Genomic DNA, 12042 nt, shown 5'->3' with positions numbered 1-12042 from the left:
TACCAAGTTGCCTGGATGGCACTGCCAAGCCAGCAGGAGCACTGCCTGGGTGTCAGTGCAAGGGTGCCTGATTGCCAGGGTGGCACTGCCAAGGACCAGGGGGAAAGGGGGACCATGCCCATGAAATGAGGATGGAGGGGGGTTTGAAGGGTGGGGGAGTGCAGACATGTAAGTCGGGGCCTCCGGGAAGTTGTGTGGGTGATGGGTGGGGGTCCTAGAAGGAAGTAGGTGCTGTAAGGGTGCTTTGGGGGGCCTGAAAGGGGGCCCTCAGGGTCTCCATAGTGGGTGTCCTCACTTGGGGGGTGTGGGTAGTAGTGTCCATGTGTATGGGAGGTGACATTGGCCATGGGTGGTGGTGTGGGTGACCCACATGCTCACTTACATTGGAGCACACTTTCAAAATGGCGGCCTGATCCCTGAGTTCAGCTCCCCAGTGCTAAAAAAATTCTAAGTGTGGGCTGAACTGGCGAGGAACACCTCAGGACCCCAAAAAGTGACAAAGTGTCATTGAATTGCGGGGGGAACTCGCCGGCAAAGCCGGTGCGAAACTCCCTGAAAAACCCGCCACAAATTAACTTCGACATGTTTGGGGAGAATCATGCCCAATGTCACCCTATGTTCTCCCACTGGAGCTGAATTGCAAATCAGGAAGCGATTTCCAATCATTAGCCATGCAAATTGATGAATGGCGAGGATTGTGAGGGATTTCCAAGGGAATCCCATTATCAGGCCACCTGATTACATCGTAATACCACCCTGCCCATGCAACTCAGCCCCCCCCCCCCCAGCATCACAAATTAGCGCCCCCCCCCCCCCCCCCCCCCCCCAGCATCACAAATCCACTAGGGTGTCTAGGCCTGGCAGTGCCAACTTAGCATCTTGCCTATTTCGTGGATCAGGCCCAGAGCTGACCTGCCCTCATGAGTGGGCTTGAGGACCCTCGAATTGGTAAGTTGGGGAGTTGAGGGTTCCGGGCGCTGTGGTGAAGGGTCTAGATTTTTTCCTGCCCTGCTAAGCAGAGCCCGTTAGTGCAGGCAATGGGACTAAGTGTAGCCTCAGCGGAGTGTTCCTCGCTGAGGCCCAGAAATGAAACCGAGACCCGCTTAATAGCGGGGTTGTTCTCGGCAAACCACGCCCGACACAGGACTCCGTTTTATTTCCATTAAATTATGCTCATTGTTCTAGTAAGCAAGTTTGAGATTGAGGTGTCTAGTGGAAAATCATCTCGACAATTGGGTCCTCACCTCACCCCAAATCTTGCATGTACTCTACTCAGTTGCTACAGTTGCGATGAGCTTGAGACTTAATTGTTTAAAATAATGAACTGGTCAATGTGCACTGTGACAGTACTATAGTTTTAAAACACGTGAAAACAGACTCAAACAAAGACAATATGAAACTACATGAAATCATATCAATAATTATGCAATTGGGTGATTGGTTCTGATTCTATGGATATCATCTCTAATTTTCTGTCATTATTTCTTTATTGAATCATAGAAACCCTACAGTGCAGAAGGAGGCTCATCGAGTCCGTACTGCTCTCTGAAAGATCATCCTAGCCAGGCTCCCACCCTATCCCTGCCACCCCGTACCCGTATATCCCTGGTCACGAAGGGCAAATTTAGCAGGGCCATTCCACCTAACCTGCACACCTTTGGACTGTGAGAAAAAACCGGAGCATCCGGAGGAAATCTACACAAACACGGGGAGAAAGTGCAAACTCCACACAGTCTCCCAAGGCCGGTATTGAACCCGGGTCCCTGGAGCTATGAGGCAGCAGTGCTAACCACTGTGCCACCATGCTGCCAAGATTAGCATAGTATGCATTTCCTGCCCTTTTGTTCTTTAAACATCTCTGAGGCATTCTTTTCTTATATAAGCTGCAGTTAAGTCAGAACCAACCAAACGAACTACCATACATGCCTGCATTGTTCACTTCTGTAAAAAACTCTGATGGTACTTTGAAATCATCCAGTTCTTTAAACGCATTCATGAGCAGTTTTCTAGCTCACTTTATGAGGGTAAAATGCTGCTTCAGCTATGCGTTGGTGACATTAACAAGGTTTTAACAAGAACAATTTTGTTTCCCCCAACTCCTTTCATGGGTTCACTAACCCATTTTCACATAGGCCGGATATCTCCGGTCATTTCGATTCAATTTTCCCGCCAGCAGCACCTGCGGATTTTGCATTGCCGTGGGGTGGTTACAATGGGAAATCCCATTGACAAGCAGCGGGAAGATAGAATCCCACCACGATTGAACGGTGCGTGGCCAAGAAACACATGGCTGTGGGATCGGAGAATCCAGCCCATAGTCAATCTGACACCACATGTGCTGAAAAGTCTGGCGGTGCTTACCACTAAATATTGTGCTGGGCACTCAATAAACCTCCAGAAGCCAATTACCCAGCAATCGGTATATTCAGAATATATCATCTGTGATAAAAGCTTTTTTCAAAAATAAAAGATATGGTCAAAATCTTAACATGGGTAATTATAATTATATTCACAGTTAATTTAGAAGAAATATATGGATTTTATTTTTATAACAATAAAAAGTACAGATACAGAAAATGTTTGGAAAGAATGATGAACATTCTTTATGCATAAACATGGTTTATGCTCCCAAGATTTATTCATTAGCAACAGAGTTGCAAGTGGGTTATGGTTCTGACTGAACTATATATTTCATTCTTCATCATCGTATAATCATGTACAGAAATATTAAAATATTACATGAAGATTCATATTTGAATTGGGAACAAAATTACGGAGTATCCAATATGTTATGAAAGGTTTTCTATCGATAATGCATTTGTTTCCAATTATGATGTGCTTCTTTTGTAAATTGAGAAAAACTTCATCGGCGATGGAGCTAAGTATTACTTTACATTTAAAATAATAAATAATATTTTGATATTCGCAGTAAAATGCTATGACATCTGAAATTTCAAGAGGACTGTCAAAGAATACAAGTCATGTATAGGAAAGATTTACTATGATTCCCTTTGCTGCATGGCTTAATCACGTGGTATGTTTTATGTTTACTAGATGTAAATGGGACTTCAGTATAAACTACTAATAAATCAAGTAAAAATTTATGGTTTGCAGATCCCTAGCTCACAAAAATATACAACAGAGAATATTGGGAAAGCACAGAAGAGCGGAACCACTGATGCCAAAACTACAGTTTCTGTATGCCACCACAGTGAACTTGCATGTGACTCCCATGCTGCAAGAACTATACCCAAGGTATAGGATGTGAGTCAAATAAATATTCTTTTCAGGGGTTTAAATATTCATTTGATTAATGTCCACCCGACTCGCCCTGAGAAAGCAAAAGCTTCATATGTAGAGCAAACTATGTGGTATTTCAGTGTTACTGTGTTTGCAAAAGCTGATATAAAAGAGTCAATTTATATTGTGAAATTGTTGGATCTTTTCATGGGTAATTATGCAAAACACAGAATAAGATCACAAAAGTTGACAAAACCTTCCGCTGTTCCTCTTTTCTTGATGGGCTTGCCTTTCCTGCATCTACCTTGGTGCATTTTGAAGGCTTTGAGGGCTGCAATATAAAACTCATCAATCACATGCCTCCTATCCCATAATCTGGCTTGAAATATAAGTGATAACCTGCACCTGCTGTGTAACTGCCAGCTATTCATTGCAATTGCCTGCAAAGCTATAATAGCAAACAAAACCTATCAGAAGTTGTGTCCAGGAAGTATTCTGCTTGTACTTGAAGCCAAGTATGTTTTGTACTACCTTTTGTATTGAATTCTAGAATGAGCTCAAATTCATTTTTTATAAATAATTGCCTTTGACAATTTATTTTGACAAAAATACAGTTAATGCATAGAAATGCATATAGTTGTCTTTGTAAACAACTTCCTGTATCACTTGTTACTTTCTGGATTCAATGCTTATTGCCCTTTTCTTTCTTCTACTTGTCATGTTTCTATATAAATGTAGAAATCAGTAGCAGCAAAGCAAGATCAAAGGCAAAGGTAATTAGCTAGATCGAGATACTTCTGCCTAATTTGGAAGGCGAATAAATGCATGTCCGGAGTGCCTCCTAGTAGCTGTAGAAGGGATGCACATTACATTTATCTCTTCAGCTGTATTCTGACAGTCATTTCTTCATAATCTTCATTACAAGCTCCTGCTCCTTGCTGCATGGTTTAATTATCCCAGACTGTGGAAATCAAACCCTATGGCTGGCCAGATGTTATTGCTTTCATGCTGACAGATCTAGGAAAAACCTGAAGTTTAAAATATATACAACAGAATAGATATGGAAGGGATTAGTTTTAAATATCTGTAGTGAATGCATTTGACTGCATTGTTTTAGGCTCCTTGCCATACAGATAGTTTTCATAACTTCAGGTTTTTATGTTCATATGGAGCCCAATGATTGCTGCTTTATGTATCCATTATCACTGGGCTTTGCTTCAATCGATGTTGTTTGCATATTGGCATCTGTACCTGAGGGTGTTGTCTGCATACTGAAGATCACAGATGAGGATGAAAGGAGAACAAAGGAAAGGTCATACATGATAGTTACCTTCTCTAGTGAAGCTGTTATTGAACAATTATAAAAATCCAACAATGATTTAAAGTCATTTAATTGATTTTAAAGTACAACTGTTAATGTTAGATTTTTGATGTTAGCCAAAAAATTTCTCTCACACTATAAATATTTTTATTTGCCATACATGTTTAGAAACAGCTCAAGTAGTTGTCCATTGGTGATTATATAGTTCCAGTATTTTTTCTTAGTCAAGCAGTTGTAACATTACTGTATACAATGCTGACAGCAGAAAATATTTGTCACTCTTTATCGCTGCTAACTACAACATATATTTGTCTTTCTTCTCTCTAGAAATCTGGCTGTAACCTTGCTCCATTTTTGCCCATCTATTCCCAAGGCAGCCTCTAATCTAATTGAACCATCCTCTTCCTCACTGATATCGAAGACAAATTCCTTCCAAATGCGAGTTTTTCATGCAGGTGTGGTAATCTGGTTGCTTCTGCTGGTCCTGTGTATGGCAATTGCTGTTACTCCCTTATTGGTAATACCAACAGATTGCAGCAAAGTCCGCCATTTTTCTTCTTCATGGACTCCTGTCCTAAGCTACCTCCAAGGACCTCCTCCATTCTGATCTACAGTTTATGAATATCCTTCTTCTGATGGTATAGGCACTTTTTGATATCTTAGACAATACTACAGAATTTGCAAAGATATGAAGGTGTAACCTTGTGTCAATTCCTGCAATGGCATTTCACATATTGGTATATTGGATTAATGTTTGAATTTTATGGGAGAATGTATTCATCTCAACAAACACTCATTTTTCAGAAACCACACACACATGGAAAATGTGAGTCCTATTATGCTAAATGTGCTATATACGAGAGGATCCATGAATATCATTAGAGTATTTAACTTTGACATATGACAAGGAGCATAATATTTCTAATGAGTCCATTTGAAATTTTTGTTTAGTCTTAATTATCATTTATTGGGACATTTAGTGTAAGTAATGTTAAATCAATACCAACATAGAATACATAGATCCAATCTATGCAACCCTGAGACTTATAAAACAACCTTATTGTGCTGTATATTGCAATTAGAGGTATTTTAGTTCGGTACATGGTCAAGCTTTGTTATTTCTACTTCCTAAGATGGGAAGAGAAGAAATATTTTAACAATGTGTGCCTTGCCGTATTTCTTACACCTTTTGTTAAAAAGCTGCTTTCCCAGTTAAAAAGTTGGCTCAAAGAGATGTGGTAGCAAGGTTATGCTGTGTGTATAATTTCTGTACATATGTACAAGAATATGCTAACATTCATGTATGATGATATACGATGCTTCCTTGTATTGTGTTAACGTGTCCAGTAATGTAGAAAATGTTAAGCCTTGAGCTGTTAGATTGCATGGGTAAATTAAAGTTGGCAAATAAAAATTACTTTATCAGACAACAAGTGGAGTGAGTTATTGGCTTTCAAAGAAGCAACCTTTCCTGCAAAATAAAAGTTAATAAGATTTTACATTTTTAGCAGTGCCACAATTAAAAAGCTTGGAACAATGGAAATTGACATTGCATCACTTTTATCATAAACCTCCAACTATCTCACGCAACAATCAAAGTCACAGGGCAATTCTAAAGAGGAAGGAAGTCACAAATCACAATATTCCTGAGCTTTAAATATGAGCGAGTATTCGTATTAACATCAAAATTAAAGAGAAAAATTTTAACACAGCCCACATGGCACAAAAAGGGTAGGCATGCACATAGCCGAAATAGCTATGTAAAGAGTTATCACCTCATTTCCGTTGAATTCCCACTCATTCCTTATCTATTTTTGGGAGACTGAGATGCCTGCCTCACTAAGGTGTGAACCTCATTACATGCTAATTATGGTTCAATGACGTCCATAGATCCCTGATGGCACTTTAATGATCTACTGAGTAGAGAAGGGGGAAAAGGGCCTCAAAGGCAGGTCAAAATCTTTCCTTTGTGGAACCAGGTGTAGGAATGTTCCACCAAGCACCGGAAGAAGAAAATCTGGCCGTCTGCTATCCTGGGAATCCCTCCCACATCCTAAAAACAGCCCCAATGCCCACCCCTTGATTTACCTTGATTCCAGAGGGCAATCTCCAGGTCTGTCAATTTTGACTGTCCAAAACCAGCCTCTTGTCTCTTGCGACCATATTGTTTGGACTCCATGGCCAAGATCAATACAAAAAAAGGAACTAATCGTAACTAACTCGTCTTTTATTCTTCTTAGGTTTAGGTTATCTGTGGAGGCTAGTTAGTGATAAAGACTTCTGTAATATGTTAAGATATATTTGACATGTTGACAACGCCACAGAAAATCAATGACATTTTATACTGGTCATGCAGTTGGAAGTTTAAAAATATATTTTTTAAAGTATGAGTCCGATATAACATATATTGAAATATACTGTCAAAATCTCTAGAAAATGTAACAGCAGTAAAACTTCAATTGAATAAAGTTTTGAGATTGCACTTTCCAAAAAACACCACATTTTACACCACCACTTGTATCATAAATGTAATAAATATTAGTTAATTTGTAAAATAACTCTGCAAATATTGAATGCAAAAAATATGATGTGCGAATGACTGAAAACAACAGCCTATCTAATGTAGGATTTGAACTTTTTGAGAACTATCCTAAAGCTGAATCCATTTGGCAAAATATGTGCCATATTAAGTAATATGGAATGAGGTGGGAAGTGGAGGATTATTTTCGGGAGATTCTTGGGACTTTAAAGTTGCACAGACCGTGAATATTTTAGCTTAGTTAAATTGATGTTACACTTGACTTTCTTGAAGATATGCTAAATTGATAGATGAGGGACAATCCAATTCATATCATTTAACATGACTTAAGAAAAAATTAGTCAAACAACCTACAGGAAATTGATGGGGGGAGTGATCACTTAGAGAATTAGGGGAAAGTAGAAACTGGAATAAAAAATGCAAACACTAGTATGGAAGGTACTTGTAAATGCAGGTTATTCAAATCAGGATATTATATTTCATTGTATTTACAGTACAGGAATAGACCATTGGTTTAACAGTTCTATTCCTGTGTTTATGCTCCAGAGAGGCTTCTTCCTACCTTAGCTTATCTCACCATGTCAACATATTATTCTATTACATTCTCTCATTTACATATCTAGTTTCCTTTCAAATACATCTTTACTATTCATCTCAATTATTCAGTGTAAAAGCAAGTTCGAGGGTGAAATGACTGATTCTCAGGGATCACACTATTGCTGCCAGCAACCAATGTTAACAAGAAAAGGTAAAGGCCAGGGGCAGAGTTTTACCATATTTTTTCAAAGTGTCTTTTCTGGTGAGAAAAACGGGCAGAATCCAACCAACTCACTAAATTTTCAGCCTTTTTAACAATTTTTTTCCCCTCACATGAGTCACGCCACGCTTGTGGTGGCCTAGCTCTGATACTCTCACCCTGAGAAAACTTAACTTCTGTAATCAGTAGGGCACTCCTTTTAAACGCCTGCCCAACACACCCCTACTTTGACAAGGAGTCATCCCGACTTGAAACGTGAGCTCCCTTTTCTCTCCACAGATGCTGTCGGGCCTGCTGAGATTGTCCAGTATTTTCTGTTTTTGTTTCACATCCCTACACTTGTTCCAAGTCCAGTCGGGGGAATAGCAGCCAGGAAGACAGCACCATGATTCACAGAGATCCCTCACCGAACCCCTGGATGGTATGGAGCAGAGACATCAGATCCTCCACCTGCGATCGCACAGACGTCCGTCAAACAAATTTACTATCCCCTCCTGGGGGGGGGGGCAGTGGCCACGATAGTCAGTGCCAGCTCGCTTCATAAGAGGGCAGGGCAACAATGCTGGAAAAGATAAATGATTTTCTTTGTGCAGCCAGGGTAAGTCTGTTCCCTAATGTCTTTCGCTGTACCCCTTCACACAACCAACATACTTCCAAGGTGATTTCTCACCCAGCCACCTCATGGATTACCAACATTTGTCATGGCACACCCCCCCCCACCACCCCCCGTGGTCCCCCAGTAATTAATCTGATTCTTACATTTCCACTCCCGTTCATATCCCATACATGACAACCTTCATCACCATCTGATCCCACAGAAGTCCCATCTGCATTCTGTCTCATTCCAGGATGAACTTGAGCACAACCGATGTAAGCAGGCACAGCCTGCTGGAGTCATGCCCAAGCTGAGAAGCTTAACGCCCCATGAGGAGAGAGCCTATGGACTGGCCAACGAGGAGCAGGACCATACATGTGCAGAGGGCAAGGTGAGGGCAGCAGACAAAAGTGAGAACCCTCAAGACACGCAGCCATGGTACAAACCTCACGTGAGTTAACTTTCTCCCATCATTCATCCCCTGTGATGCACTAATGCCATCTCACTTCCCTTGCAGATCAATTAGTCGAGCAGCCCGGACCATCCTCGTGCCCTCTAGAGTTCGCAGAGAAGCTCCGAGGGAGACATCTCGGAGATGAGCAGCGAGGAGGCGTCACATCTGTCACCTCCCAACCTCCACCAGCACCAATACTCACACCTCGGTGGGATCAACTAGTAGTCAGGCATCTGGGTCACTCATTGGTGAGCACCTCACAGCTGAAGATTCACAGCAGATGGAAGAAGGAACAGCCCAGGGATCCGGCACTCAGAGAAATGCCAGAGCCCAGGTCTATGCTGAGTCCCTGGCCGATGATGCCCCTGGGTCCGGTCATCCCAGAGCTGCTGAAGCTACAAAGGCAGAGTTCCGAGCATCTAGAAGGATGCTCCCCTCCTCAGACTGCAAGGTCGACCATAGGAGTCCCATTACCTTCTGTTCGAGGAGATGGTACCATTACTCCAATGTAATGAGGCCAACATGAGAGTATAGCATCTGCAGAAGAGACCTTGGCGCAATACATGCACTCCATAGTGGGGGATACCCACTCTATGGTTCAGCTCAGGACCTCCATGGCTGAGGGCATGAATTTCATGGTGCACGACTTCAACTGCATTGTTCAGACACCAGTGGGAATCATTGAGTGTCAGTTCCAGAGGAAGGCGGGGCTTCTGGATCTCACTCCAGCCGCCTGTCTATCCCTTGGACGAGCCCAGGGCTCCTGGGCACCTGAAGGGAAGAGGATCAGCAGGAGTGCAGCCTGGGCCTTCCATCCAGCTTCTCTGAAACCTCCTTCCCTGTGAGTGACACACCTCCAGCCCTGCACACTGAGGAGAGCAGCACTGCAACACTCTAGCAGCTTAAATGTAGGTCTGGACCCTTCAGATCCAAGTTCCCCAGGAGATGGCTGCCAAGAACATCTCAGGCACCAGGGGGTGCCTCAACCTCAGCTGTGGATCATGGGCATACAGTTAGATGTAGCAGAGGGTGAGGAAGAGTAAGAAACCAAAGGCACCTAGTGGGTATGGGTGAACCTAGGCACAAGTAGAAAAATCACCGTTGTAATATCGCACTTGGATTAAATATCACTCTATTCAACCATAGAGATCCTTCAGGCTGTCATTCTGCAAAGCCTTGCACACACTCGGTGCTTTATCTTTGTGACATTTCAGAATGCAGCATTTTATCTCTCCCACCTCCCACACTGACAACGCAGTAAAGATGTGCTGGTATGCACCCCCCCCCCCCCCCCCAGCCCCCAGCCTCACCCATGCCCAACCCCTCCCCCAATCCATGGAAGATTAACCCCCATGCACCCCCAATATCAACGCTCAGGCCTTTCATGCCTGACAGTATTCTCTAGTGATGAGGGTGCCAGGGGCTGATAACGTGTTGTAAGCCTGTCCTCGTATGTAAGTGGGGAAAAAAGCACCAATATCCCTGACTTCAGAGGAGGCAGTAGCAGCTGATGTTTGTCATCCAACATCTCTAGGCCTCCTGATAAGCCCATTCACAGGTTGCGTTCAGCTCTGTCAGGCAGGTGTCAGACATATCACTGAGCATGAAAGGAACTTGGCTCTGAGCTCACTGTAAGTCATCATCATTCTCCTGCAGCATCCGGTCAATCAGTTTACAGTCCTGACCATGAATGTAACCACCATCACTATGACTTCCCTCAGCAGTGAGTGGACGTCAGATCCCATGGAAGAGGTCTTCACATCCTAGTCCTGCACGTCATCAAATCTAGAGGCAATGTGGACCATCTCCATTGCCTGAGGTCTTTCCTCCTCCTCCTCCTCTTTGGGTTGCCTCTCACCACCATCCTTTACATCCTCTTCAGCTGAGGAGATGTGGCATTCTTCCATGTTCTCCTGCTCGGGCTGCATTCCCCACTCCAGTGACAGATTGTGCAGAGTGCAGCAGACCACCATGGTGCGGGACACCCGCTGGGGGCTATTTTCAACGGATCTAAATGACTCGTCCAGGCACTGGAACCACACCTCGAGCTGTCCATTCGTCTGCCTTGTTATAGCAAATCTCAGTGGGTGTCTGTGCCCTCCACATTGGTGTCACCAGCCACCTCCTGAGTGTGTACCCTTTGTCCACAAGGAGCCATCCCTCTTGCTGCTGCTCTTCCTCAAAAACGGCTGGGATCTGCGAGTGCCCCAAAATGTAATGATTGTGGATGCTCCCTACAAAATGGGCACACACTGCATGAAGCACATTGTGTGGTCACAATCTGGACACTGAGGGAGTGGAATCTCTTGCAGTTCATGAATGGTACCGCAGATTGCCATGCGGAGCGCGGAGCCATGTGGGCGCAGGTGTGACACACTGCATCTGGACATGCCTGCTATGCAGATAAACCCATGGCGCTGGCTTCCTGGCTCGCTTTGTCCTGGTTCCAGTTGATATACATTTAGGCCATCACCAATAGTGCATCTGTCACCTCCCTCATGCACTTGTGCACTGCTGACTGGGATATGCCGCACAGGTCACCTGTGCTAGCGGCTTATTTCAGGGCTGCACAGAGGTTCACAGCGACAGTAACTTTGAGGGCCACAGGCAATGGATGACCTCCCAGTCCATGTGGCGCTAACTCGTGCATCACCTGGCACAGATGGTTCACCGTCCACCGGGGCATATGCAGTCTTCTCCGGCACTAGAACTTCGATATCTGGAGTATGAAGTTCTATGCATCCGTAGCCCATAGTTTCTCTTTCGAGGCTCCGCCAGCTGTGGGCCTGCTCCTGGAAGACCAACAGGCCCTGCCTCACCTCCTTTGCATGGTGCTGTTACTGGCTACATGCAGCAGCAGATCAATGTTGCTGCTGCAGGTCGATCGCAATCAAATGAATTACCAGCTCGCCTGTATCCATGATTCTCCACATATAAAAACCGAAAGGAAGAGAACATCAAAGTGGGCAATGAGGAATTCTGAAATTCCCTGACCCATAGCCCTCTCAGGATTTGGGACTACACCCATGCGCATCCCCTGTGCATTTACATTGTGTATTTATCGTATGCCCTCTGTTTTTCAACGATCTGCCTGGACTGTATGCAGAACAATATTTTTGGGACACATGACAATAAA

General features: G+C 43.6%; 1 protein-coding gene across 5 annotated transcripts in view; it reads left to right on the top strand.

Annotated features, from left to right (window-relative positions):
• akap6 (A kinase (PRKA) anchor protein 6) overlaps window positions 1–5986 on the top strand; it is a 711546-nt gene extending 705560 nt beyond the window's left edge. For 3 of the 5 annotated variants that reach the window (XM_038781180.1, XM_038781196.1, XM_038781187.1), the window contains 3 exons: window positions 3115–3255; window positions 3979–4013; window positions 4889–5986. In XM_038781180.1, coding sequence (XP_038637108.1) covers window positions 3115–3255; window positions 3979–4013; window positions 4889–5168 — 456 coding nt within the window. In that variant the 3' untranslated portion in view covers window positions 5169–5986. Of the gene's footprint in view, window positions 1–3114; window positions 3265–3978; window positions 4014–4888 lie in introns of all 5 variants that reach the window. The other 2 variants (XM_038781207.1, XM_038781215.1) reach the window with 2 other exon arrangements.
• The last annotated feature ends 6056 nt before the right edge of the window (window positions 5987–12042 follow it).

The sequence above is a fragment of the Scyliorhinus canicula genome, chromosome 2, assembly GCF_902713615.1.
Source record: "Scyliorhinus canicula chromosome 2, sScyCan1.1, whole genome shotgun sequence".
NCBI classification, from domain to species: domain Eukaryota; kingdom Metazoa; phylum Chordata; class Chondrichthyes; order Carcharhiniformes; family Scyliorhinidae; genus Scyliorhinus; species Scyliorhinus canicula.
Note: the sequence above shows the minus strand (reverse complement) of the source record. Positions and strands in the feature narration are given on the sequence as shown.